The following is a 26,056-nucleotide window of genomic DNA, read 5'->3' on the forward strand; positions in this document are numbered from 1 at the left end:
CAGGATATCTGCATTCCTACAGCAGATGTTAGCATGTCCAGTTGCACAACAGGCCTCAGTAGGCAGTTTTACTGCGACACTCGTTAAGATTTATGTTGCTCTGACTTCTGACAGTCGGTGATGAAATAAAGTCCCGAGCTCCTTTCTTTGCATGGCTTATTTACAGAACACTGTGATCATAGTTATGCTACTAAATGGTCTTCCAGAGAGGGTGGCTTTAAAAGTAAGTAGTGAAAGGATCATTTCCTAATCCAAGATAATAGGGCCGCAAGTGCCTCAGACGTGCAGTGCTAAATTCTTTCAGTGCTGTGGCAGTGTGTCGCTTAAACCACCTGCAAAGCATCCATGCTTTCTAAACATCTCTACTGAGATGTGCTGCGCATGCCGTACAACTCGCCTGTATAGTCTGTACAATTCAGTGATATTTTTTAGTTTAGTCATAGACGTGTGGGACTCTCACAGCAGTCGATTTCAGAACCTGTTCATCACCTCAGGAAAGAATTGTTCCCTTCAGATGTCACTCATCCCCCCAGCCTCCCAGCCCCTAGCCATACGTGACCACTGCTTCTAGATTTCTGTACTCTGGACATTTTGTCTGAATGTAACCATTTAATATGTGGTCTTTTCTCTCAGGCTTCTTTCAGGCAGTATGACATTTGCAATGGTCGTCCATAGTGTAGCCTGTGTCATCCTTTTTAAGGTCAAATAATGACTCATTGGAAAAGACTCTGATGCTGGGAGGGATTGGGGGCAGGAGGAGAAGGGGACGACAGAGGATGAGATGGCTGGATGGCATCATGGACTCGATGGACGTGAGTCTGAGTGAACTCCGGGAGTTGGTGATGGACAGGGAGGCCTGGCGTGCTGCGATTCATGGGGTCGCAAAGAGTCGGACACGACTGAGCAACTGAAATGAACTGAACTGAACTGAACTGAATATCTTTTGTATGGATATTTCACATTTTATGTATCCATTCATCCACTGATGGACAGTTGGGTTGTTTCCACGTTTTGGCTGCTATAAATAACAACCACTATAAACAAAAACTCACAGACAAGTTTTAGTGTGGACATATGGTTTCGTTTTTCTCATATAGCTTCTTAACTTTTAAAAATCCTAGATTTTCATATACTCATATTATCAAAAATTCTTCTTATGTTTTCCAGGCAAATCTAGGAAAGGGGCCCTAGATTTGAAGTCTCATCTCATTGAGAGTCATAAGGTCAGCATTCTTTTCCTCTGGAGTCCACAGTATTGAGTAGGAAGCATTTTTGGTACCTTTAGTCATAAATCTATTCAAGTTAATCACTCTAGCCATCTCCCTACTCCCACCCCCCAGCCCCAGGCCACCACTAATGTGCTTTCAGTCTCTAAAGATTTGTCTGTTCTGGACATTTCTTATGTATGTAATCATATAACGTGTGTGTGTGTGTGTCTCATTTCTTTCACTGACGTAATGTTTCCAAGTCTCATCCGTGTTGTAGCACATGTTGAAAGGTTGTTGTTGAATCACGCAAAGACACCGGGATTCTTGGCCCCCGGAGGAGAAGAATTCAATCCGGGGCCAGAGACGAGGCTTGATCACTCAGAGCTTTTGTGTAATAAAGTTTTATTAAAGTATAAAGGGGATAGAGAAAGCTTCTGGCATAGGCATCAGAAGGGGGCAGAAAGAGTACCCCCCTGCTAGTCTTCAGCTGGATGTTATATAGTCACCAGCAGTCTGTTAATGAAAGAGAGGAATGTCTCAAAACTCAGAATGGCACCAGGCCCCTCACCCATAAGATGTATTTTGGGATAATCTTGGCACCAGATGGTTCATCCTGGGCCATAAAATGATTAACTTGAATCTTGAAGAAGAGCAGATCACCATACAAATAGTTTCATTTACACAGATTAGAGGAACAGTATCTGAGTATAACAGACTGGTTTGTCAAGTAGGTTCTGAGCCAAAAGGCGGAACCAACTTGAAGACGGAGTTTGGGGGTAAATGCATAGTATTTTAGCATAGCTTAAGATAAACATTTCCATAAGAAAAGGCATTGGTTATCTCTAGGCTTGAGAACAGTTAACTTCAGGTGAAACCAGATGTCATTATGCAACACAGTATTTTCAGAGAAACCTCCTTTTAAATTTGTCTGCTGCTGCTGCTAAGCCGCTTCAGTCACGTCTGACTCTGTGCGACCCCATTGACGGCAGCCCACCAGGCTCCCCGGTCCCTGGGATTCTCCAGGCAAGAACACTGGAGTGGGTTGCCATTTCCTTCTCCAATGCATGAAAGTGAAAAGTGAAAGTGAAGTTGCTCAGTCGTGTCCGACTCTTAGCGACCCCATGGACTGCAGCCTACCAGGCTCCTCCGTCCATGGGATTTTCCAGGCAAGAGTACTGGAGTGGGGTATAGAGAAGGAAAAAATATAGCTAGTTTCTTTCCTCCTGCCACTTAAGAGAGATAAAAAATGTCTGACACTTGCAGGCTATTTCCTCCGTTTGGAGACCCCTGGCCTTCCTGCCTGTTTCCCTCTCAATGTCAGTACGTCATCCCTTTTTGTTACTGAATAATATTCCACTGTAGGAAAATGCCATGTTTTACTTATCCATTCATTGGTTGGTGAACATTTGGGTTGTTCCCACCTGTTGGGATTGTGAATCGTGATGCTGTGAACATGTGTGTGTGTGTTTGCATGGACATATGTTTTCATTTCTCCTGGGTGTATACAGAGAACGCACGTGCTGAATCAAATAAGTAACTCTGCTTCTGAGACGCCAGCCGACTCTCCCACAGCGGCTGTGCCATTTTGTTACCAGGGGAAGCAGTTTTCATTTTTCTTCGTAGTCTTTACTTTGATCCTGTAAGCTTTCAGTGTTTTGCTGGTATCTTCTGTTACTTGTCCAAATCCAGCCAAGAGCAAGAATAAGACTATGATCCTTGTTTATTTTAAGAAATAAACCAAAAATGCTGAGTAATAAGTGCAGAGTAATCAGAAGTATTTTATATACTTCTTAATAGTTTACAAACAATATACAGTTACACATCCATACTCACAGTCACGCACACACTCAGACACACACACATACACAGACACACACATGATTTTTTCTGGTGCTTGTACTTTGGTACTTTAATGGTTTCAAACAAAGTTTACCACCAGACTTAAGTAACAGAAACATGTGGTGGTGGTTTAGTCGCCAAGTCCTGTCCGACTCTTTGCACCCCATGAACTGTAGCCTGCCAGGCTCTTCTGTTCATGGGATTCCCCAGGCAAGAATGCTGGAGTGGGTGGCCATTTCATTCTCCAAGGGATCGTCCCAACCCAGGGATCAAACCCAAGTCTCCGGCACTGCAGGCAGATTCTTTACTAACTGAGCCCCCAGCCCCTAGCCCCCAGCCAGAAGGAACACACAGGACTTTTTCACCCACAGAAAGCACCTGTAGATTCGGTCCTCCCCGCCTCACTCTGGTCCTTGGAGCGCCCACACCGCCCTGGCTGGCTGGTCGTCGGCCGGATGGTTTCCTTGCTTCCCTTGCCCTCTCTGCTGGCCGCTGAGGTCTCAGAAGTGACCGAGAGCAGACAATGGGAACTGAAGCTAAACACGTGCACGGCCAGCTCTACGGGGCCTCAATTTATTCTGAGAGTGAAATGAATGATCTGCTTCTTAAATCAGAGAGAGAGAGAGTCTCCCACAGAGAGAGTCCTCAATTTTCCTTGAAAACACAAAGTGTGTCTGGAGCCTGGGCCTGGCTGGTTAGCGCACTGGCTTCCGCCCCAGGTGCCTGCCTGACCCCCTTCACAGGTCGCTGCGCCGTGGGCTCCTCTCTCCACCAGCCGAGTGCCTTCCTGGGAGGATCCTGGGCGGGGAGGGTCCTGGGTGACCCCAGTGGCCAAGCCCACGCCAGCTCCTGAGAGTCACGGGCAGCTCAGGGGTGCCAGAGGGCAACCACCCTGGAGAGGGGTGACATTCCAGCTCCAGGGATGCAAGTCCGCCCCTCAGGATTCCCACCAGGGACATTCTGCCTTCTTTGACCCTGGAGCTGCGTCCACCCTCTGCTTGAGGCCCCGGCTGGACATCCAGGGAGAAAACAGTGGGAAGAAGGCTCGTGTCAGAAAGTGCACGTGGAATCAGTGACCCCAGCAGAAGACAGTGTGCAAAGACGCTCCCTTGTTGCCGTCACTCTTTCTGTCTCTGGGAATTATCGCCCCAGTGTTATAGGAAGTCTTCTCTACCTTTCCTCTGATGAAACAAGAATATTTTAAAAAGTCCTCAGTTCACAGGAATTTCCTAATCACACAGCTAGAAACCTCTGCGTCATGATGTTCCTTGCACACTCGAGCAAATGAAGTAGAGGGAACTTCAATTGTTTTCCAAAGTTACCCATGTTGGGGTTGAGGGGGCTGGATTCAAGTACAAGAAATGGTCCTCAGAGACCCGGTTCTTAGCTTTTGTGCAAATCATGATTTGGTACAATCAAGACCTGACTCATTGGAAAAGACCTCGATGCTGGGAAAGAAAAGGCAATAGGAGGGGGGGCGGTGGAGGGCAAGATGGTTGGATGGCATCACTGACTCAGTGGACATGAATTTGAGCAAGCTCTGGGAGGTAGTGGAGGACAGCAGAGCCTGGCGTGCTGCAGTCTATGAGGTCAGAAGGAGTCAAACATGACTTAGTAACCAAACAATAAGAACAACACCCCCTCCATGATGACTAAGGTCAAAGATGCGTGTGGCACCCTGAGACTTCTCTGATGAGGGTTATAATGCTGGGTGGTGACTGGTACCCAGAGCTCTGTGGCTCCAACCAGGCTGTGTTCTGTCAGGCAAGCCCGAGAGGCTGAAACGTGGATGCGGAGTGTGGCAAATGTGCCGCTGCTGAACCTGTAATGAAATCTCTGCTGGGCTTCTTCTTTCTGTTTAAGACGATGACATCAGTCAAGCCTAAGATACGGAGGGAACATCATGGGAGAGGGAGGAGTGGGTGACCAGCGAGACTTACCTGGCTCAACATCTGAGAAACTGAGTGTGGTGGATCACACCGTGCATTTTTCCTAGAGTATCTCAGAAAAAGTAAGCGTGATGCTCACTCAGCAAGCTGGCTCACCCAACCCGGGACCAGTTTAAATGGGGCTGATCTGATAGGGACTGGCTGGATGGTTCTCTGGTTTTCTTTTTGAATTTTGTCCACAACATGGGAGCTCCCCACGGAGGCCCACACCTTCACACTCCTCACATCCTCGGCTCCTGCAACAAGGTCCTCATGGGAATAGATGAGTGAATGGGAAGAGAATTGAGGAAATAAAACCAGATAAGACTTCCCCTGCAGCTAAACCCATGATGCCCACTCAAGTGTCGTGGCAGTTCAGGAAATGTCTTTTTTTAAGGGACTGAACACTTCTCGAAACCATTTCTCACTTCTTTTTTTTTTTTTTTTTTTTTAAGCAGTCTATAGTGGACCATGTCTCCAAGTCTAACAGGTACCTGGTTTTGCAGTTTAGAATGTCACTTTTTAAATGTCTCAACACCTTTCCTGTCCTGATATGTTTTCTAGTTTGAATCAGAACTTTTATAAACTTTTTAACTTCTAAAAAATGTGCCTGCAGTGGGTTTTTTTTTTACCCCTCCCCCAGAGCTTTCTTGTTATTTGTCAGAAGTTTCTATAATGATCAGCAGCTTATCCTCTGGGTCATTCCTCCTAAAATTGCCACCCTAAGACTGTCAGTCTTATAAAAAGGCTGGGCTGACAAAAGGCAACTTTTCCTCCATAACTGTGTGTGTGTGTCAGTAGCTGTACCAAGTAGAAGAAAATCTCTAAAAATGACACTTGAAAGGATGGGGTCTGTTGCCAGGGAATTGGACATGATGGTTAGCAAGCACAGCAAACTGCTTCAACTGAGATGAACATTGTGCCAACGTTGTTGAATAATGAATCTCCTTGATGATTATGGGAGTTGTGCTTGTTGTATTTTCCCCTAAAATTCACAGGGGAAAGTAAGTGGATTCTTACACTGTTAGGCTGATGGAAGGGGAAACTGCCACAAATATTACAAAGAAGTCCTAACAGCTTGAAACGCACTCAGAGATTTACAGTCACAGACACAATTTAAGAATCAGGATGCACTGGGACAAGGACACTTGGGGTCTCCATGTCCTGGGCCTGACCCTGTTATAGGCTGAGCCCTTTATCACATTTCATAACTTACAGGAAGCTCTTCTTTATCACGAAAATTCCGTTCCATTTGAGACACATCACCTTTAATTTCTTTGTGTCACTTGTGGTCATTTCGCTTATTGAAAGTGTGTTCTTTGTAAGGATGCTTTTTACACTCACAAATAGCAACAGTATCAGGTCTCGGAAACAAGTTCTTTTCTTTGGACAGAAATTAGTCAGTAAATTTCCCAGGGCAGCATGTACTTTCCACACACCTTCGTGCTCCATGGTGTGGGGGAGAGGTGTTTACTCAAGTAGAGGGTTGGTACGGAGAAGGGAGAAGGTGGGGGCAGAGGGGGAGGTGCTTCCGCGGTCCTGCCTGTATCGCTGCTGGGGCGGCACCTGTGGGCGCTCTGATGGAAGGGCGCCCTGTTACGAGAGCCCAGAGGCTGCGTGAGGCATGGTGTGAGACACGAAGCATCTCTTCACCACGATGCCACTCCAGCCTCACCCATGGACTCATTCCATAGTGAGGAAGCTGTGTGACCATATCATAAACCTCCATTCACTGAAAGCACAATGATTTGCTTGAAATATCAAGCTTTTCCTCTGAACCATCATCCCTGACCCTCAGCACTGTTTTACTGAGTTTTACCGAGAAGGAAAACGCTGTCCATTCTAGTTAGAAGACATAATTGATTTTGCAGGAGCATCCTGATTTTAAAATGTGGGAAAAAATATCCACAATGATTTACAGTAACAGCTAAATTGTATTTAATTAGCCACTTCTCCAATAAAGCTGATTATTTTGTAGTTAGTGAAGGATATGATATTGATGGGTTTCCCAGGTGGCGCTAGTGGTAAAGAACCCACCAGCCAATGCAAGAGAGATTCGGGTTCCAACCCTGGGTGGAAAGATACCCTGGAGGAGCAACCCACCCCAGTATTCTTGCCTGGAGGATCCCATGGACAGAGGAGCTTGGCGGGCTACAGTCCATAGGGTCTCAAAGGGGCGGACATGACTGAGATGACTTAGCATAGCGCAGCACCTGATATTCGTACCAGCATAGAAGGGAGACGTGAAACCAACACAGATAACAAGAATTTATAGCTGATGAACGAATCTATCACAAAATCCTTTCTGTTCCAGGTTTTACTCTCTTCTAAAAATAAATAGGTAGACACGAAAAAATACATACTACGTTACCTTCGGCTCCCTCTGCTAAAACAGAACTTAGCCATTTAAAACTAGTCTTCAGTTCAGTTCAGTTACTCAGCCGTGTCCAACTCTTTGTGACCCCATGGACTGCTGCACACCAGGCTTCCCTGTCCATCACCAACTCCCAGAGCTTGCTCAAACTCCTGTCTATCGAGTCGGTAATGTCACCCAACCATCTCATCCTCTGTCGTTGTCCCCTTGTCCTCCTGCCCTCAAGCTATTCTTAAACAGCATAAAATTGAAGTTTTCTCTCCAGCACTTGTGGGGGACCAGGCGCTGTGCCAGGTTTGGGTCTAGAAAGATTTATCAGGCAATATCCCATCCTCAAAAAGTTTACAGTGTTGGTGGGGAGACAGGGATGGGGCATATTGGTCTACAGTAGAGACCAGCTCAGATCTACAGGATGGGGGGAGGGGGACACAAGAAGGGGACTGGAGACAGGGAAGCCACTGACGTTGGGGTGGGGCTCGGTGAGGGCCTGAACCCCCAGGTCAGGTGGAAGGGATGATCTGAAAGATAGCGACGCAAAGTGTGCATGGAGCCCAGAGAGTGAAGCAGCAGGGAGCGGAGCTCAGCGGGGCAGGCTGCCCACGGTCTGGCCAGAAGCCAAGTTAGGCACTGTCTTTAAAAGATTATGGTTTGACTCATTCAGCCTCCAGAAATGTGTCTTGTGCAACGTTGAGCAAGCAAGCAAGGAGTAAGGCAGCATCAGTCATAACAGGTCACAGGGTCCTGGGCTGGAGCCTGGTCACCTGGGAAGAGTGACGCTGTGATGCAGGGCTAGGTCCCTGCTGACCAGGACACAGTGTCCTCAGGGACCACCTCTCCAGGACTCCTGGTTCAGTGACAGAGCAAGAAGCAGAATCATGTCCAGAGTGTGGCAGCATTTACATGAACACAAAAAGGAGGAGGAAGGGCGTGAACTTGGGCAATGGCTGAAATGAGCCCAGGCTGTTTTGAGGAAGACAGAGGCTAGAACCTCGCCCGCAGGCAGGGTGGCAGCTGGGAGGTGCCCAGGGAGCCTACTCGTCTCCCCGTGACCTTTTCAGTGCTTTTTGAATTTGATGTCAAGCTCAGGCATTCCATAGGAAAATAATTAAATACCATAAAATTGATTTAAAATAGGAACTGAACCACGTCTATTCTGTGCACTTAAATTTTAAAATTCAAAAAGCACCCTGGGGAAAAAAAAATGACATAAACAAGAAAAAAGACAAGGAGTCCTCTCACACCCAAAAAAAAGCACCATGGTCTTCATAAAAAAAGCAGAGGGAGTGGGGGAAGGGAGGGAAGAAACTCCAGCTCTGAGGGTGCAGGTTCCCAGAGTAGACAGGATGGAGACCCAGCCAGTCCAGCCCCTCCCCTCAGAGGTCCAGGTGGTTGAGGATATTAGTATCAGTCCTGCACCCTGGAAGGGACTCTTCCCCCAGGGCTGCTGCTGTTGTCCAGTTGTTCAGTCGTGTCTAATTCTTTGCAACCCCATGGACTTCAGCACGCCAGGCCTCCCTGTCCATCACCAACTCCTGGAGTTTACCCAAACCTATGTCCATTGAGTCAGTGATGCCATCCAACCATCTCATCCTCTGTTGTCCCCTTCTCCTCCTGCCTTCAATCATTCCAGCATCAGGGTCTTTGCTAATGAGTCAGTTCTTTGCATCAGGTGGCCAAAGTATTGGAACTTCAGCTTCAGCATTAGTCCTTCCAATGAATATTCAGGACTGATCTCCTTCAGAATAGACTGGTTGGATCTCCTTGCAGTCCGAGGAAATCTCAAGAGTCTTCTCCAACACCACAGTTCAAAAGCATCAATTATTTGGCACTCAGCTTTCTTTATAGTCCAACTCTCACAACCATACATGTTTACTGGAAAAACCGCAGCTTTGACTAGACAGGCCTTTGTTAGCAAAGTAATTAGTCTCTGCTTTTTAATATGCTGCCTAGGTTGGTCATAGCTTTTCTTCCAAGGAGCAAGCCTCTTATTATTTCATGGCTGCAGTCACCATCTGCAGTGATTTTGGAGCCCCCCAAAATAAAGTCTGTCACTGTTTCCATTGTTTCCCCATCTATTTGCCATGAAGTGATGGGACTGGATGCCATGATCTTAGTTTTCTGAATGTTGAGTTTTAAGCCAGCCTGTTCACTCTCCTCTTTCACTTTCATCAAGAGGTTCTTTAGTTCCTCTTCACTTTCTTCCATTAGAGTGGTATCATGTGCATATTTAAAGTTCTTGATATTTCTCCCGGCAATCTTGATTCCAGCTTGTGACTCATCCAGCCTGGCCTTTGTCATGATGTACTCTGCATATAAGTTAAATAAGCAGGGTGACAATAGGCAGCCTTGATGTACTCTTTTCCCAGTTTTGAACTAGTCAGTAGTTCCATGTCCTCTTCTCTCCCAGGGCTACCACTGGGAGAAAGTTAGAACCCAAGGGAATCAGTTTTGGTATCAATTCCATCCCATGCTTTCAGCTCACAATCCAAAACAGGAACCAAGTAGTCACATTCCTGAGATACATGGGATGATGTCTAGCTTATTTAATTTAATCATTTCAGTTTCTTCTGTACGGAAATACATCCAGATGCTTGCATGCTCAGGCAGAGAAAACAAAGCAGAATGCCACATCCTGTACAGAAATCCACAGCCTAAACTGAAATTCCACCTCAGACCTTGAGGATGGATGTGAGAATTTGTTTATCAGCTCCAAAATGTGTCAGGAGGAAAACATATTATTTTAAGAGTTTATGTTGTGTTGTTTTTTTTTCCCCCCAGGACAGTGAAACTAACAGAGAATATGAAAAGAAGAGAAACACTCGTGACCTTTCCCGGGAGATCTCGGAAGACAGTGATGTGTTTGGTATGTAATGTGAAAATGAGAAGATGTGATTTCCTATGGTGATCCTGGGCAAACACATTCTCATTTGGAGAAGGTCTTACTTTTCTAATTACATGAGTGAACTGTGAATCTGTTCTCCTTGTTAGAAGAGCAGGCTGTGCAGAAACCTGGAGGCTAAGTACCCTCCACCCACCTCCTGAGAACACCCTCACATGCTCCGCCGCCATGAGACTGCCCTGGCCACCCTCAGCGCCAGTCTCCGTCTTGCTTGTGCTCTTGGCTGGGTTTCGCGTGCTGTTTTGTGCCCACAGACACCAGAGATTCCCCAGGTTTCCCCTTGCTATACGCTGTTTCTCCAATCATGTATTTGATCAGTTGGGTGTGGACATCAGAAGCGGTCACAGTGCACATAGGAACTATCTAATGAGGAAGGGCGGTAGTCCCAGGACCTGGACACGCTGGAGTTCATGGTAACTGCCAACAGTGACTCAGGAGGTGTTGGGAAATATGTTTTCTGTAAAAGTTTACTTACTCGTCGCCCTAGAGACGGAGGTTGCCTCTCAGGTTCCCACCAACTTTTGTGTGTTCACTCTTGGTCCCCTCCGCCGCCTGATGGTGGGCCTGGTGGCTCGCCCAGGGCCACAGGCCAAGCTGAGACCCGAGCAGACCTGGCCTAGGTGTTGCTCCTTGCTCCACGTGTTTGTATTCCTAGATGCCGGCTCCTGGTGGCTCACTTATCAAAACAGAGGGCTGTTCTCTGGCTGCTAAGACATACCTTAGTCACAGAGCGAGGCCTCCCCTCAGGGTCTGGCTGGGTCTCTGCTTATTTCCAAAAAAGAGTCTCTTCACACTTCACTTATCAGGCAGGAAAATCCACCCCAGTTTTGTTTTTTTTTTTTTTAATTTTGTTCCCGATTTATCTGCTGTTTTAAAAAATTCCTTTCCTTTTCTATAATCCCATCGTTGTTGAGTGGCACACAAGAAGGATGGAACTAGACAGGCTACCACTGCCCACTTTCTCAGTATCTTAAGCTTCCATGAAAATCAACCCAAAGGCCCACAGATGAAGCCCTGAGGATTGGTGTAGGGGAGTCAAGATAGGCAGGCAGGAGAGGAGACATTGCTGTGTGCTGATTTGCTTGGGGGTTTTCTTGGGGCCTGAACAGCCCAACACCTCTTGGTGGTGGGGTTTGAACTCCATGGGGGAAGAGGAAGGGGGAGAGGGGGCAGCCTACCTGGAGAGCAGCCTGCGTGCCTTGGGGTCTAGAGCGGGGCACAGTCTGTGAGTCTGTACAGAGCCTCTGAGTGTCAGTGACTTTAACACTAAAGCTGCCTGTAATCCTCTAGATTAAAAGGTGTCTTTAGCCTTCTATTCCAACTGCATATGTGTATAAATACATAAAAGAAAGTGACAAAGCAGAAATGTCCAATTTTAGGTTCTACATACAAAGAAGAGCAAGTTTTTAGAGTTGTTTTGGCTAAGCTCGCTTATTTTTAAAGTAAGCATCATCTTTGTCATAATTCTGCAGATTAATTGCTTTTAGGATTATTCATAACAACATCAGCCTTCTCTTCTGCTATCAGCATGCCCACACACAGTTTTATTGGTATATAAATGTGTATAATGGCTGTATGACACGAAAAAAATCTATTATAAGCCTTTTCCTTAAGTTATAAATGTGGTATAATTCCTGAAGTACTTTGAAAGGAAGCCCTCCTTTAACCTTCTCAGATCCATCTGCAATTTGGAGAGTTTTTTATTATCTAGAGTTGAATGTGAAAACCAAAGGAAGTGCAAACATCCCAGTACAAAGCTAGATTTGCCTTTTACTGGGAAGAATCGTGCCATCAGCCAGCTTCTGCCTGTCTTGTCGACTGTACGCTCCCGGTGCCTTGAACAGTAAGACCAGCTCAAATATCTGCTGATCTGAGGTTCTGCTCACAGGCCAGGCTCTCAGCCCATCAGGATGACTGGGGAGGAGTTCCCTGCTTGTCAGCCTCAGGGCAAGAGCTGCCGTCACCGCTGAGTCACGGCAAGGGGGAAGTGTGACCGCGGATGGGGTGGCCCGGGACGGGACCCCCCCCAGGCTCCCCAGCCTGGTGCTCTGCTCTCCTGAGTCATGCAGAGTGGGCCCTGCGGAGCTATCAGATGTCTGCTTTTGAACTTCATATAACCTCCCGATCCTAATGCCTTCCTGGGGGCCAAAGACGCCCAGTCTAAAGTGATAAGGGGGAAAGAGGCTGAAATAATCTTGGCTATCAGTCTTGACTATCTGCTCTTGGGAGACGTATATATGAATTCTTGTCAAATTCTGAAGTGTATACTAATGTCACTCCAAAGAAATCAGCAACTGGGTCTTTCCCTGACCAGACAGAAACTCCCTAAACACAAGAAGAAGCTGTGCTCCTGTGATGGTCCGTGAGCCACGAGTCACCAGCGGCCACTTAACCATGCTCCTCAGGCTCCTGGGCATCATTTTGTCCACGTGTCAGAGAACTCAGGGGTGGGTGAGGCGTGGGGGGAGGCCATTAGCCTTTTCCTAACCCAAGTCTGAGGAATGCATGTCCTCAGGGTCCCAGCGGAGGTCAAGCCAGCTCTGTGAGAGTCCTACTTAAAGGCCGGACAGAGAGTTGAGAGGCTCTGACTGGCACTGACCGCACACAGGTGCTGAGTGCCAGGCTCACATGCCTCAAGCCACGAGTTGCACAACTCAAACCAGAGGGACTCCCTCTGTCTCTGGGGAGTGCCTGCAGACTTTACTGGGCTCAGGCGTGTTGGACTCTGCAGCCCCATGGACTGTAGCCCACCAGGCTCCTCTGTCCATGGGATTCTCCAGGCAAAAATACTGGAGGGGGTTGCCACACCCTCTCCAGGGGATCTTCCCGACCCAGGGATCGAACCTGGGTCTCCTGCACTTAGCACTGTGCCACCTGGGAAGCCCCAGGCTTCTTTAGCAGTTGTATTTACTTTTTCATTTCCTGGGAAACTTTCACTGCATGCTTTAGATCTGAGTTAATAACTCATTGGCGTGCTCTTGGAAATCTTTCTGTAGTTTGTCTTTGGGCTGCAGGTGGACACACTTGGGACTGTTTTGCCTGGTCACCCAAAGAGGAAGAAACAGTTTAGGACTCAATCACACCCTATGAGAACCATGAGCTGCCTGGGATTTGGGGAACCAGGCTGTTCTGCGGTGGGACAGTTGAACCTCACACCCACACACTCGGCACAAACTAGCCTTGTGGTTGGAAATCCAGGCAGGAAGGAAGGTAGACACTCACCCCAGCCCCTCCCCCAGAGCTCACGAGTCCGGGGACTAAAGCAGGGCAGGTGGTTCAGCCAAGGCGGGCCGAAGATGCAGGTCTCCCTGACGATGCCCAGAGGACAGAAGTCTCCAAGAGAGGGCAGTCCTGCTCTTTCCAGAGCAACCGTGGTCCCTTCCAGACATGCCGCTCATCTCCCAAGTCAGAGCAGTGGAGTCCTGTCACCCTGGATGGACGCTAGTGCAGCTCACAGGCTCATGGGATCCTGAGAATGTGGCTGCACTGTGTCAGGTCAGATAATGGACATAAAATTGTCCAGGTTCAATGTCTAGGGGGAAAGTACTCATATTAGAAACATTTGAGTATATGTATATAAGGACTTCCCTGGTAGCTCAGCCGGCAAAGAATCCGCCTGCAATGCAGGAGACCCAGGTTTGATCCCTGAGTCAGGAAGATCTCCTGAAGGAGGGCATGACAGCCCACTCCAGTACTCTTGCCTGGAGAATCCCATGGACAGAGGAACCTGGCGGGCTACAGTCCCTGGGGTCACAAAGAGTCGGTCATGACTAAGCGACTAAGGACAGCACGGCACATAAAAGGACAAAGTTATAAAGCATATAAATTATGTATTACTAATATACGTATATATTTTAAGTGGCACGCATGCATACTTAGTTGCTTCAGTTGTGTCCAGCTCTCTGTGACCCCATGGACTATAGCCCACCAGGCTCCTCTGTCCATGAGATTCTCCAGGCAAGAACACTGAAGTGGATTGTCCTCCTGCAGGGAATCTTCCTGACCCAGGGATTGAACCCACATCTTTCATGTCTCCTGCACTGGCAGGCGGGTTCTTTATCACTATTTTAAGTGGGTAGAAGAATATATATGTGCATATATGTATGTTTTTATTTTACAAGGCCAGAGTTAATTTACTCTGAGAAAACACACAAAGAAATGAAACATAAAAAAAATCAGGTGGAGATGAAGTAAGGCCCCATGTACATTTGCTGGCTGTACAGCAGTTGCTGCAGCTGAATTTGACACTTAACCTGGAGCTTCCAGCTGCCTGATGGAAGTGAGACCTCATCAGCTTCTCCTTGTACACGGGAGGCGGCATCGACTCCCCGTCCCCACCTTCTAGCCGTGTGGTTTGGGGCAGTGTCTGTCCTCATCTGCCTGTGTGTCGGCCTCCTCGCCAGCACGGGGCGGTGACAACGGAACCACCGTGAGTGACAAGCGAGCGGACACCTGGGGGCTTGCCGGCGCCCCGCCCCCGTCCGCCGCAGTGACAGCTGTTGTTTTCAGACAGACGTCTGCGTGTGCTCCTCGAAGGAGGGAGCGCTGTGGTTAGCACGCTGCGCAGGCGTTTTCCTGTTTAAATCGTCATCACAGGCGATCACGTGGCAGTCAGTGACCTCGAGGTATTTTTATGGTGTGTTGGTGATTCGTTTCATTTGCAAACAGTGATCAACTGGATAATGAGTTTCCTTGAGGCTCGAGGTGCCCTTGGTGCCAGAGCTCATGGCAAGCGGAAGCAGACTCCCCACTGGATGGGGAGGACCTGCGAGCTCTGTGTGGCCTGAGATAACGCCCAGCCAAGTTTGGAAGGTACTCTGCCACAGACAGATATTGCCCTGAGAATCTTCATGTAGCATTAAAAAAAAAAAAAAAAAGTTGCCTTTTTTTTTTTTTAATTTCCAAGAACCTTCCACAAGGAAATCTTTTTGAGATGCTATTTAAGTGATACTTAATATGCTATGACGATCAGATTGAGTTATAAAATCCATAAGCAGCAGTCATTACTGATCTAAAATTCTACCTCAGTTCAGTAACAGCCGCAGGTGAGGGAGCCACTCTGTCCTGCCTGGCAGACGCGGCTCAGTGTGTCCCAGATAGAATCCGACTCCTTCAGAAACGATCACTGCACAACCTCTTCCCTGGAATATTTGAGGGCAGCCTTAATGAGCTGCTGATTATGAGCCAGCTGCTGCCTGAGGCCTTTACTTCATACCTGGACAAGCCATAGAATCAGGATCCTGTGAGTGCACCTCCTGGGTGGATAGAAACCATGGAATCAAAGTCACAAGCAGAGAACTTGAAGGAGTGTTAGAAATCATCCTGTCCACTGGCTCACTGTGTCCATGAGAGTCTGACTGCCAGGACAGGGAAGACAGAGGCGGGAGACACAGGATGGCAGCCCAGGGACCCGCCCTGCTCTGAGCCCCACCGGGAGAACAGGGGCTTGTCCGGGACGGTCCTTAGGGAAGGAGGCAGCGCTCATTGGACAGATTTGTTAGAGCAGTGAAACATCCTAGGGTATCACTTCTCTGTGCATTTGACTGAATAAGATGATACCTTGTGTCTCTAAAGTACTCAGTTGTGTTCAACTCTTTGCAACCCCAGGAACTGTCGCCTGCCAGGCTCCTCTGGCCATGGGATTCTCCAGGCAAGAATACTGGAGCAGGTTGCCATGCCCTCCTTCAAGGAATCTTCCTTCCCAACCCAGGGATCAAACCAGGGTCCTCTGCATTGCCAGACGGATCCTCTACCATTGAGCCACCTGTGAAGCCCGCGGTCTTTAAAGTACTAGTTTCTCCTTGTAGTTCCCCGACAGTCCTCTGGGGGCACTCTCCCCACTCTCAGTTGTATTTATTTCTGGCTGAAGCCCCCCACTGGAAAAGACCCTGATGCTGGGAAAGATTGAAAGCAGGAGAAGGGGACAACAGAGGATGAGATGGTTGGATGGCGTCACCAATGCGATGGACATGAGTTTGAGTAAACTCTGGGAGTTGGTGATGGACAGGGAGGCCTGGCACGCTGCGGTCCTTGGGGTCGCAAAGAGTCAGATGTGACTGAGAGACTGAACTGAACTGAACTGAGGCCCACAGCTCCCCAAGGGGCTCGGGTGATGCCCTCAAGGTGGGCGTAGGTTTGTTTTGTGCCTGTGGGGTGTCAGGTCTGCTCCGCCGCCTCCACCACGAGCTGCTGGACCAATGTCCTGGCTTCTGGGATCATCTTACTTCTTGAGTGAGGCTGTATCACCTAGCGGCTGGGAGTGTGGAGCAGACCTCTGGGGGGGGGGGGGGCTCCGCCTCTGTGGGCTCCGGTTCCCGTGTGGAAGGGGCTCCCAGCACCGCAGGGCTCCAGGCTGCCGTGGGGGGTCATCCGAGTTAAACAGTCCGTAAGAGGCTGGGCCAGTGCCCAGGGCAGGTGCTGAGCCAGGCAGGCAAGTGACCCTCAGCCCATCCATCCGGGTGGCCTGCCTGAAGCCCCCATGACCTTTGACTGCTGCTGCTGCTGCTAAGTCATTTCAGTCGTGTCTGACTCTGTGCGACCCCATAGACGGCAGCCTATCAGGCTCCCCCGTCCCTGGGATTCTCCAGGCAAGAACACTGGAGTGAGTTGCCATTTCCTTCTCCAATGCATGAAAGTGAAAAGTGAAAGTGAAGTCACTGAATCGTGGGAGTGGGGTGCCATTGCCTTCTCCGGACCTTTAACTAGTCCACATACAAATGTGGTATTCAATCACATGTACAATATTTAAATTAAATGGGTGTGGCTGTGAGTCGGCTCCCTCTTCTGGGTTTTCTGCTCTGAGCCTCGTTTTCCTAAAGATGAAGTAATCATCAGAGGGAAACAGCAGAAGAGAAAGGAGCGTATAGCGATAACTCACCGACGTCTCCAGGAGTCTCTCCAGGAGTCTGAGCACCGGCTCGCTACTGTGTCCCTTTCCCGCGGGGACAGGGTGGGCTGTGTTGCTGGTGTGTTCTATACCAAGAGCACTGATCTCCAGCCTCCAGCATCCGCAGAAGCTCGTCCTACTTACTCCCTGTGCTGGGTGCTAAGTCACTTGGCCGTGTCTGGCTCTTTGCGACCCTATGGACTGCAGCCCACCAGGATCCTCCTCCATGGGATTCTCCAGGCAAGAATACTGGAGTGGGTTTCCACGCCCTCCACCAGGGGATCTTCCCCACCCAGAGATCGAAGCCAAATCTCTCGTGTCTCCTGCACCGGCGGCAGGTTCTTTACCACTAGCGCCACCTGGGAAGCACTTACTGGCTGGCCGGCACTGACTTGCCACCTGTCAGGGCATGTGGTCCAGGCCGCCAGCACGGCTCACCTGGATGCCTCCAGGAGCCCGGCCTCCATCCTCAGCATGCCCCTCTGCCCTCATCGCCCCTGCTCGCAGGCCCCCCAGCCTCCCCACGCCCCTGGGGCCCTGCAGGCCAGCACTGCCTGCCCCACCCCCACCTGCTCCTGGCTCCTGAAGCTCAGGGCCTTTGCCGGGGCAGCCCTTCCCCAGGCCTCCGCACCCAGGTGACCAGCCCCCTCAGAAGAGAGCGGTGTGGGGACGGGGGGCTGTGTCAGCCCTGAAATGGGCCCTCAGAGCTTGGTGTCATGACTTGAGCTGTGTGACACCCCACTGAGGGTAGGCTCCCTGTCTGCAGGGACTCCAGGGCGGTGGACGGCTTCTACCCGAGGGCTGTGACGCAAGAGGGGACAGTGCCCTTTGCTTGCACTGAGGGTCCGTGGGCCCGCTCTGGCTGCAGCCCTCCAGTGGGGGTTGGCATATCGTGTGTCCTCTGCCTCCCACAGCCTGACCCGCGGCCCTCGCAGGAGCTCGGTCACCCGGTGGATGACAGAGGGGTGGTGGGACCCGGGACCCCGCCCCCCGCCCCTACTCTCTCTAAGACACCTTTGCAGACTGCGGCTTTTCACCGAGGATGCATGCCGCAGCCAGTGTGACAGCCCGCCTGAGCCCTTTACTCCTGAGGCGTTCTGCCCCTGGGCGGCGGCTGAGCAGGCAGCTCCGGAGGTGGGCCCGGACTTGGACCGGGCCGCGGGGGCCTGGACGTGGGTGGGGCAGGGGCGGGGCTAGACGTGGGCGGGGCCAGGGGCTGGACTTGGGCGGGGGGGCTAGACGTGGGCTGGACATGGGCGGGGCCGGGGGCAGATGACTGCCTGTTTGCTGAGATGGCTGAGCACGCCCCCTGGGGACCTGCAGCACCAAGACCCCCGTGAGGACTGTGGTCCAGGCGGGAGTGAGGCCCCCTGTTCCGCGGCAAGCTGGCGGTGCCTCGACTTGCACTAGTGGTCAGATGGGCAGACCAGCCGCACCTGGCCGGCTGCCCGGGCGCTCCCCCGCTGGCCCTGGCTTGTGGAATAGCATGTGCTGCTCAGAGTCACTTGAGGCCATCAGACTCACAAAAGGACAACGGGACCATTTCCAGAACAAAAAGGGACACAGGCCGCGCCGGCACAAATAGCAGCTGTGAGGGCCTGGCGGGCGGACGGCCCCACGTCCAGCCGAGGTCCGGGGCCTCAGAAGCCCCGTGGCCCCCTCGTGGCCCCTTCCCCTCATCCACGCCACTCTTGTGACTGGTGAGCCTGATGGGTCTCAGGTCTCCACCTTGAAACCACCACATTTGGTTTCCATCAGGAAAAGGGACCATGTCCAATCTCCACCCCAACCCGACCTGAACTCCTAACGTGGCCTCAGGAGCTGGCATGTGGCTGGGGCGCTGTTGCCTCCGATTCCTGGGTTAGCTGGAGATCCTTCTCCTCAAGGCCGAGTTACCAGCGGTACAGGGCCATTTCGCCTCTCTGGGCCGGCTGTCCTCCTCCCGCCAGTTCAGGAGGTGGCTGTGGCCTTGTCTGTTCTTACTCCTGTGGGGGAGGGGGACCACGTCCTCCAGGATCCTTGAGGGGTGGGTGCGCCTTCCCTCTTTCCCACGGAGGCTGTTACGTTCAGTAAAGTTGCTCAGTCCTGTTGGACTCTTTGTGACCCCATGGACTGTAGCCCGCAGGCTCCTCTGTCCATGGGATCCTCCATGCAAGAATCCTGGGTAGCCATGCCCTTTTCTAGGGGACCTTCCCGACCCAGGGATGGAAGCTGCATCTCTTATGTCTCCTGCACTGGGGAGAAGGGTGGTGGGTGATCTCACGCGCTCTCGCAGGACTGGCGGTTTTGTTCGTGCTCAAGCACGTTTCCATCTCTGCAAACGTTCAGGAGGAGCCATCATACCCGCCTCACTAGCAGACAGCTCCAAGGCTCCTAGACACCAAGAGACGCTGGATTTTTATTTCATATAAATGAGATGTGATATTTAGGAGACACACACACGTCGTCATCTGTAGTTAACTTGCTATCTGGCCCAGCAACTTGGATGTGCAGATCATTAAGTGTTTTTCACATTTTGTCAACAGTGTGTATCAGTGAAGTGCTGTATGTCCCTGACACGAACGTTAGATCTGTGCACACGCTGGCCACCGACTCCTGCTTCAGCTTTGCTGCTGGATTTTTCATGTGTGATTGTTTTCAGTCCTTGCAGTTGTTGGGGAACGTGGGTCTCCCGTTTCCACCCACTTGCCATCACTCAAGCAATTTCACTCTATGTGCTTTTTCTAATAGAAAATGAGATTAAATTCATGCGAATAATTTTTTAAACTAAAGATGGCCTTGCTTCAGAAGAAGGAATGTATTGAAAAGTGTGGGATTTTGTGATTGTTTATCCCAGTGATCCTAGTCCTTATGGGAACACTCTAACCTGCAGAGGTTGGCAGAAGTGACCCCAGAGGTCGGAGGTCAGTGGTCGTGGTGTGGGCACTTTCTGTTAGGAAATCTGTCATTTAAATGTCTGCACGGGGCGACTGTCCTCAAGTCATGCTGCTAGCTTGCTGTAGTCAGATGCTGCCAAAGCTGATCAATTAATGCCGTGCTCAGCGTTGCCTTGTCCGTGGTCTCTGCTGTGTGTGTGGAGGTTGGGGAGGCCAGACCAGGGCCCCCTGTCTGCCAGCTCTTCTCAGAGGCTGCTTTGTCCCCAGCTCTCACCTGTTTCCTCCAGCCATCACCATGTCCCTTCTCTGATGAGAAAGAAGAAGCAGATTAGCTCCCAGCACGTGAGCTGATTACTTAGAAAGCAAACCACGGTTGTAATTATCAAGAGCATATTCATCCACTGATCAATATATCCAGAGGCATCTTGTTACAAAGGGCATCCTTTAACCTTGGGAGTGCGTGTGAACACCTACACACCCACACACACACACATACATACACACACACAGAAGATGACAGCAGCAACAACAAAAATACAACCATCATAACCACCGTTGCTAAGGAAACAGACATTTCCATTTCTTCACAGCATATTTACTTAAAAAGAAAAAAATTACAACTCTCTTTAATGAATGTTCTTCTTCTCTTCTTTTAGTTTAACTTGATTTTAGCTTTTCAGATCTGATCTTGTCTATCGACACAGCACATAATCCCTGGGTTTTCTAAGGTGTGAATGAGCAAGAACCCCCTCAGTGGGGGTGCTGCAGGCTGGGTCGGGAGGTGAGCACAGCACAGCGGAATGGGGGCCGCCCCCCACTCCAGGGAGGGTCCCAGGTATAGAGCTGACCTCTGCGGGGGCTCCGTGAGTCCTGGGGTCTCCCTGAGCCATCCCTGCAGGGTCAGGCCAGTGTGGCCATTATTGGGTGTCCCCTCTGAGCAGCCTGGGGCCAGTAGGCCGTGCACGGCAGGGGCCGGGGGCCGGGGGCTGGGGGCTGTGAGCAGAGCTGTCGGCGGGCGGGGGGCCGACACTTGGAGCGCAGTGGAAAGGCGAGTCTGCGTGCAGTTTTCGTTTGGCCTTCGGCTCATCAGCAGTGGGTGGGCGCCGAGGTCCTCTGTCGAGCATCAGAGAGGGTGGCCCTGGGGGATGCCATAGATCTGCGGAGCTGCCAGCCGCAGGCGGGGGCAGCCGTGAGGGCAGGGCCGGCCCTGGCTCCTCGCACTTGCATTTCCAGACATTTCCTGGGTCACACAGGAACCACAGTCCCAGGATCTCGCCTCCCTCTCTGCATCCTCCAGTTGCCCTCTCTGTCGGTTCCCTGGGCATCGCCCCGGATCAGCGTGGTGCTGGCCCTGCAGCATCCATGGGGCCAAGGGGCAGGCAACTTGTCCTGAGGGGTCAGGGAAGCTCATCGAGGTTAAGAGCCTGAAACACCTCCGTCACCTCGACTTAAAACTGGGCAGCATAGCAGGTGCGGTTAGCATCTGCTGGTGTCCAGGGAGGGAACTCACCCTGGCGGGGTGGGGCTTGCGAGGGGAGGGGACTCACCCCCTGGTGGGGTGGGGCTTGCAGAGCCACAAGGGTGGCATGAGGAGTGGCAGAGCCGGGGATTCGGAAGCTCGGCGTGCCTGACACCAGCGGTGCCAGGCGGTAGTGGGAGTCAGGGTCAGGGAACGTCCAGAGCGCTGACTGGGCAGGGTCTGGACCTGGGACCCCACAGGAATGGTGCTGGTTGACCTGTGGGATCCTTGGCCCAAAGGTCTGGGCGTGAGAGTAACACACGTTAACACAGGGTCTAGACAGACGTGGATGGATCAGCCCCCGGGGACCCGAGTCCCTCCTCCTTCTGCTCAGGGTCCCCCTGGAAAGCCCTCAGATGAGCTAACACCCCTCACACCACAACACGGGGCAACAGCTCACTGCTTCGCCATGTACAGAGCATGCACAGGGATAAAAAGCTTTGTCCCAAGCAGCCACTTTCTAAGGATGACATTTCATGCACTGCATTTAGACATATGTAGAGATTCAGGCCAGAAGGGACATTGCCGCCTGCTCCAGACTTGCTTGAGCAGTGCTGGCCGGGGTGATCACAGGTGATGAGGATGCTGGCTGATCACAGGTGAGCATGGGTGTTGGCCTGAGTGACCACAGGTGAGCATGGGTGCTGGCCTGGACAGGTGAGCACAGGTGCTGGCCTGGGTGATCACAGGTGAGCATGGGTGCTGGCCTGGATGATCACAGGTGAGCGAGGGTACTGGCCTGGGTGACCACAGGTGAGCGAGGGTGCTGGCCTTGGGTGATCACAGGTGAGCATGGGTGCTGTCCTTGGGTGATCACAGGCGAGCCCGGGTGCTGGCCTGGGTGACCACAGGTGAGCACGGGTGCTGGCCTGGGTGACCACAGGTGAGCACGGGTGCTGGCCTTGGGTGATCACAGGCGAGCCCGGGTGCTGGCCTGGGTGATCACAGGTGAGCATGGGTGCTGTCCTTGGGTGATCACAGGTGAGCACGGGTGCTGGCCTGGGTCATCACAGGTTAGCGCGGGTGCTGGCCTGGGTGATCCCAGGTGAGCCTAGGTGCTGGCCTTGGGTGACCACAGGTGACCACAGGTGCTGGCCTTGGGTGATCACAGGCGAGCCCGGGTGCTGGCCTTGGGTGACCACAGGTGAACAAGGGTGCTGGCCTGGGAGATCATAGGTGATGAGGACACTGGGTGATCAGAGGTGAGCGAGGAAATGACAGCACCTGGCTCCGTGGGACCCGCTCCCCCACCTGGCAGGTTGCGCTGTTCATTGTTCTTCCAATTCCTCAGAAACCAGGGTCCCTCCAAAGTAATCCAGGACTTGTAACAAATGATGCCAAATTGTATCTGAGATGAAAATGTTGAATGTCACAGTGAGATTCAGGGAGATCAATTTTCCTTCAATTTTGCAGAACTTGGTATTACACCCAGGTGTATGTGTATGAATTTGTTTGCATGGTATGGAAATGTTGACTTTCTGCATATGGTAATCTCCTTATGAAATTATCAAATCATTCAAAGTTATACCACATAATATAGATTATCATAAGCAGCGGTTTCGTTTAATTTCAGAATTTTCAAAAACAAGTATTTTCAAGTGTGTACTACATGAGTAGACAGGGAATATTTTCTATTTCTTCAGATACTTGATAAAATGTACATGGTGTCTGATTATGTGATCATGATTAATTGTTTAAAAACAATTTCTGAAAAAGGAGCTAAACAAAGCAAAAAACCATGAAACTGTTAGCACACCCTTAACTAAAACACTATGTATCTGGGAACAGTTTAAGCAGCAGATAAAGACAGTTTACCTGAGACCATTTTTATAACTGGTATCTTGGAATGTTTCCTTTATTTCCATTTATCTGTTATATCACTTTTCTTCAAGTGAAACATCATGTCTTATTGCCTGATGGGGTTTTTTAAAGTATTTCGCTGACCATTTCTTCCCTTGCAGAGTGTTCAAGTTATTTTTATCCTTAAAAAGAGCAGTGGCTGACACTGGCTGGCATCAGACTGGCGCTGGGAGGTGCTGGGAGGCGCCTGTGAAAGGCAGGCGTTGTGCGAGGCACTGCCATCTCTGCCGCTAGACGTTTGACACCATTGTTCCCTCGGCTCCCAGAGACCGACAGGGCAGCGGGGCAGATCTGTGCCTGAGAGGAGACCTCGGCATCGTGCTCTCAGTTACCGAAACGCCCGAGAGCAAACCTATCAATTGTTGCAGAGTGAGCTGTGGACGATGCCGGGCCCCTAGGCTCCTGGAGGCCAGTCACTGGACCCTCTGGGTGGTCCTTCCGTTTCTAAAGCCAGTGACATGCTCCCCATCCTTCCTGTACCTGGATGTCTCTCCCTGGCCTCAGTCTCTGTCCCCAGATGGAGAAGACTCTGCCTTCCAAAGGCTCCTGTGGTTAGTGAAACAGTCCCAGAGAACCTCTGCTTTGCCATAGATACACCTTGTCATGTTCACGGGTTCCACACATCAGAGAGGAGGGATTATACGAGGGGTGAAGACTGGGACCCATTCTTAGCATTCTTCCCACACAGGCATGAAATGAATATTGGATGGATGGATCGATAGATGTGTGGGTGTGTGGATGGATGGACGGATGGATGGATGGGTGAATGTATGGATGTGTGCATGGACGGGTGGATGGATGGATGGATAAGTGCATGTCTGGATGGATGGGTGGGTGAGTGGATGATGGATGGATGTGTGGATGGATGGATGGGTGGATGGAGGAGTGCATGTGTGGATGGATGGGTGGGTGGATGAGTGGATGTGTGGATGGTTGGATGTGCAGATGGATGGTTGGGTAGGTGGATGGAAAACTATGGGTTTTTACACAAGGTAATCCCAAGCTAGTCTTGCAACATAAAAATAATAACAACACTAAAAAAACGCCCTGGCATTAACAACATGTTGTTTTATGCTCCTCGAGTGTTGTCAGAACAATGACATGAGGGGGCACCACGTATCTGTTCAGTGTTGCAAATGACGCCCAAGGCTTTAGGAGCTTAAACCACATGGTCAAGGTCACATAGGAGGTGGGGGACCATCAGTCAGAGTCTGTTGGCTTTGACTCCAGACCCTGCGCCTCCAGTCGCCTTGCCTGCGCTGGAGTGCGTCTGGCAGCTAGTCTGCTCCTGCTGACACGGTAGTGGCGCCCATGGTGTCGCCTTCTCAGGGCTCCCGCAGCCTCTGACGCCTGCGCAGGGTCACCGTGAGGCCCCCCAGAGGCTGCACGAGGAACGGAACCCTGTGAACATCGGGCCCTTCTGAGTCTGTCTGACAGCAGCTGGGTTTGGGGAGCTGGGCGTGCGATGGAGGCTCGGGGAGGTGCCCGACTGCCCGCTTCTGCTCCGGCTCTGCGTGGGGCTCCCTCGCCCGTGACCCCATCCCCGCCGTGGGAGGGTTCCAGGGGCCAGCTATTTAGAGTAAATAAAAACTGTATGTTCTATGTCCACAAAGGAGGCATTCGTGTGAGGTGGGTGGGCTGATAAGACGCGTTTGTGGCAGAGTTGTCAAGAAACCTCTGCGGGCGGCCGCGTGCCTCTCATAGAAGCAGAGTCTGCCCCTGCACGGCCACGGCCACAACCATGGGCCTTCTTGTTCCTCCACCCTCCCTGGTGACCCCGAGCGCCGAGTGCCAGGGACAGAAGTATTCCACAAACAAGGAGAGGCCTCTTCGCCCTGGCCCACACTAGCAAATTCCAGGATCCTCAGGCCCTGCCAGCCCCACTGCAGGAGCGGCCCGGTCCCATCAGAGACACACAGGTGCCTGGGCCCGCCTGCTCACGTGGGCTGCCGGCCACACTTGTCTGCTGCCTGTGAGGAGCAGCTCCCTCCTGCCTTTCATCCCTCTGGACCACACGCTTGTCCCCATCGTTTTCACCTGAGGTTCTGTTCAAGGCCTCCTCCTCACAGCCTGGTTTGTGGCCATCAGTTTAAGGCAGCCCCTGGCAGGACAGGAACTGAGTGCCTGGGCTGAGCTCCGGTACAGCCTGGCAGTCTCTCGGGCAGAGCCCATGGGCTACTCTGTGAGGCCAGCACCTGGGGGCCCCTCTCAGGGAAAAAGGGCGTGGCATCTGTGTTTAACCCAAGCCCAGCAGGCCCCACGCCTGGAGGCCAGGGCGGCGCCTCCACTCCCACCAGGATGGAGAGGGGCTGGTGACCCACAGGCGGGGTGGGCAGGATGCTTTCTTGTGTGGACAATCCCGTGAGATGAGACAAGATGTTCTTCTGTTGGATCACGTGTATCAGCAGGCCGGGTGTCAGCCCCACTCAGAGCAAAGTGACCTGGACATTTGAGTAGTTTCGAACCATCAACTGTCATCTGGCCAGGGCCCAGATCCACCAGATGAAACCACGTCTGCCTCCTTTACAGTCACTTCCCTGGACTCTATTCTGGAGGGACAGACGCCTGCGGAAGGAGGCTGGGGTTCTGAGTGGTCCCTGCTGGGCTGGAGTGGGGGGTCTGAGGGTGGGACTGCTCATCCACAAAGCTCTGCAGTGAGACTCCTGC

The 26,056-nt window shown here is 51.2% G+C and overlaps 1 protein-coding gene across 1 annotated transcript in view; it reads left to right on the plus strand.

Annotated features, from left to right (window-relative positions):
• MBP (myelin basic protein) overlaps positions 1–26,056 on the plus strand; it is a 104,551-nt gene that overhangs the window by 35,180 nt on the left and 43,315 nt on the right. The window contains exon 3 of the mRNA XM_060405498.1: positions 10,128–10,212. Coding sequence (XP_060261481.1) covers positions 10,128–10,212 — 85 coding nt within the window. The remainder of the gene's footprint in view (positions 1–10,127; positions 10,213–26,056) is intronic.

This window comes from Ovis aries, chromosome 23 (genome assembly GCF_016772045.2).
Source record: "Ovis aries strain OAR_USU_Benz2616 breed Rambouillet chromosome 23, ARS-UI_Ramb_v3.0, whole genome shotgun sequence".
Lineage (NCBI taxonomy): Eukaryota > Metazoa > Chordata > Mammalia > Artiodactyla > Bovidae > Ovis > Ovis aries.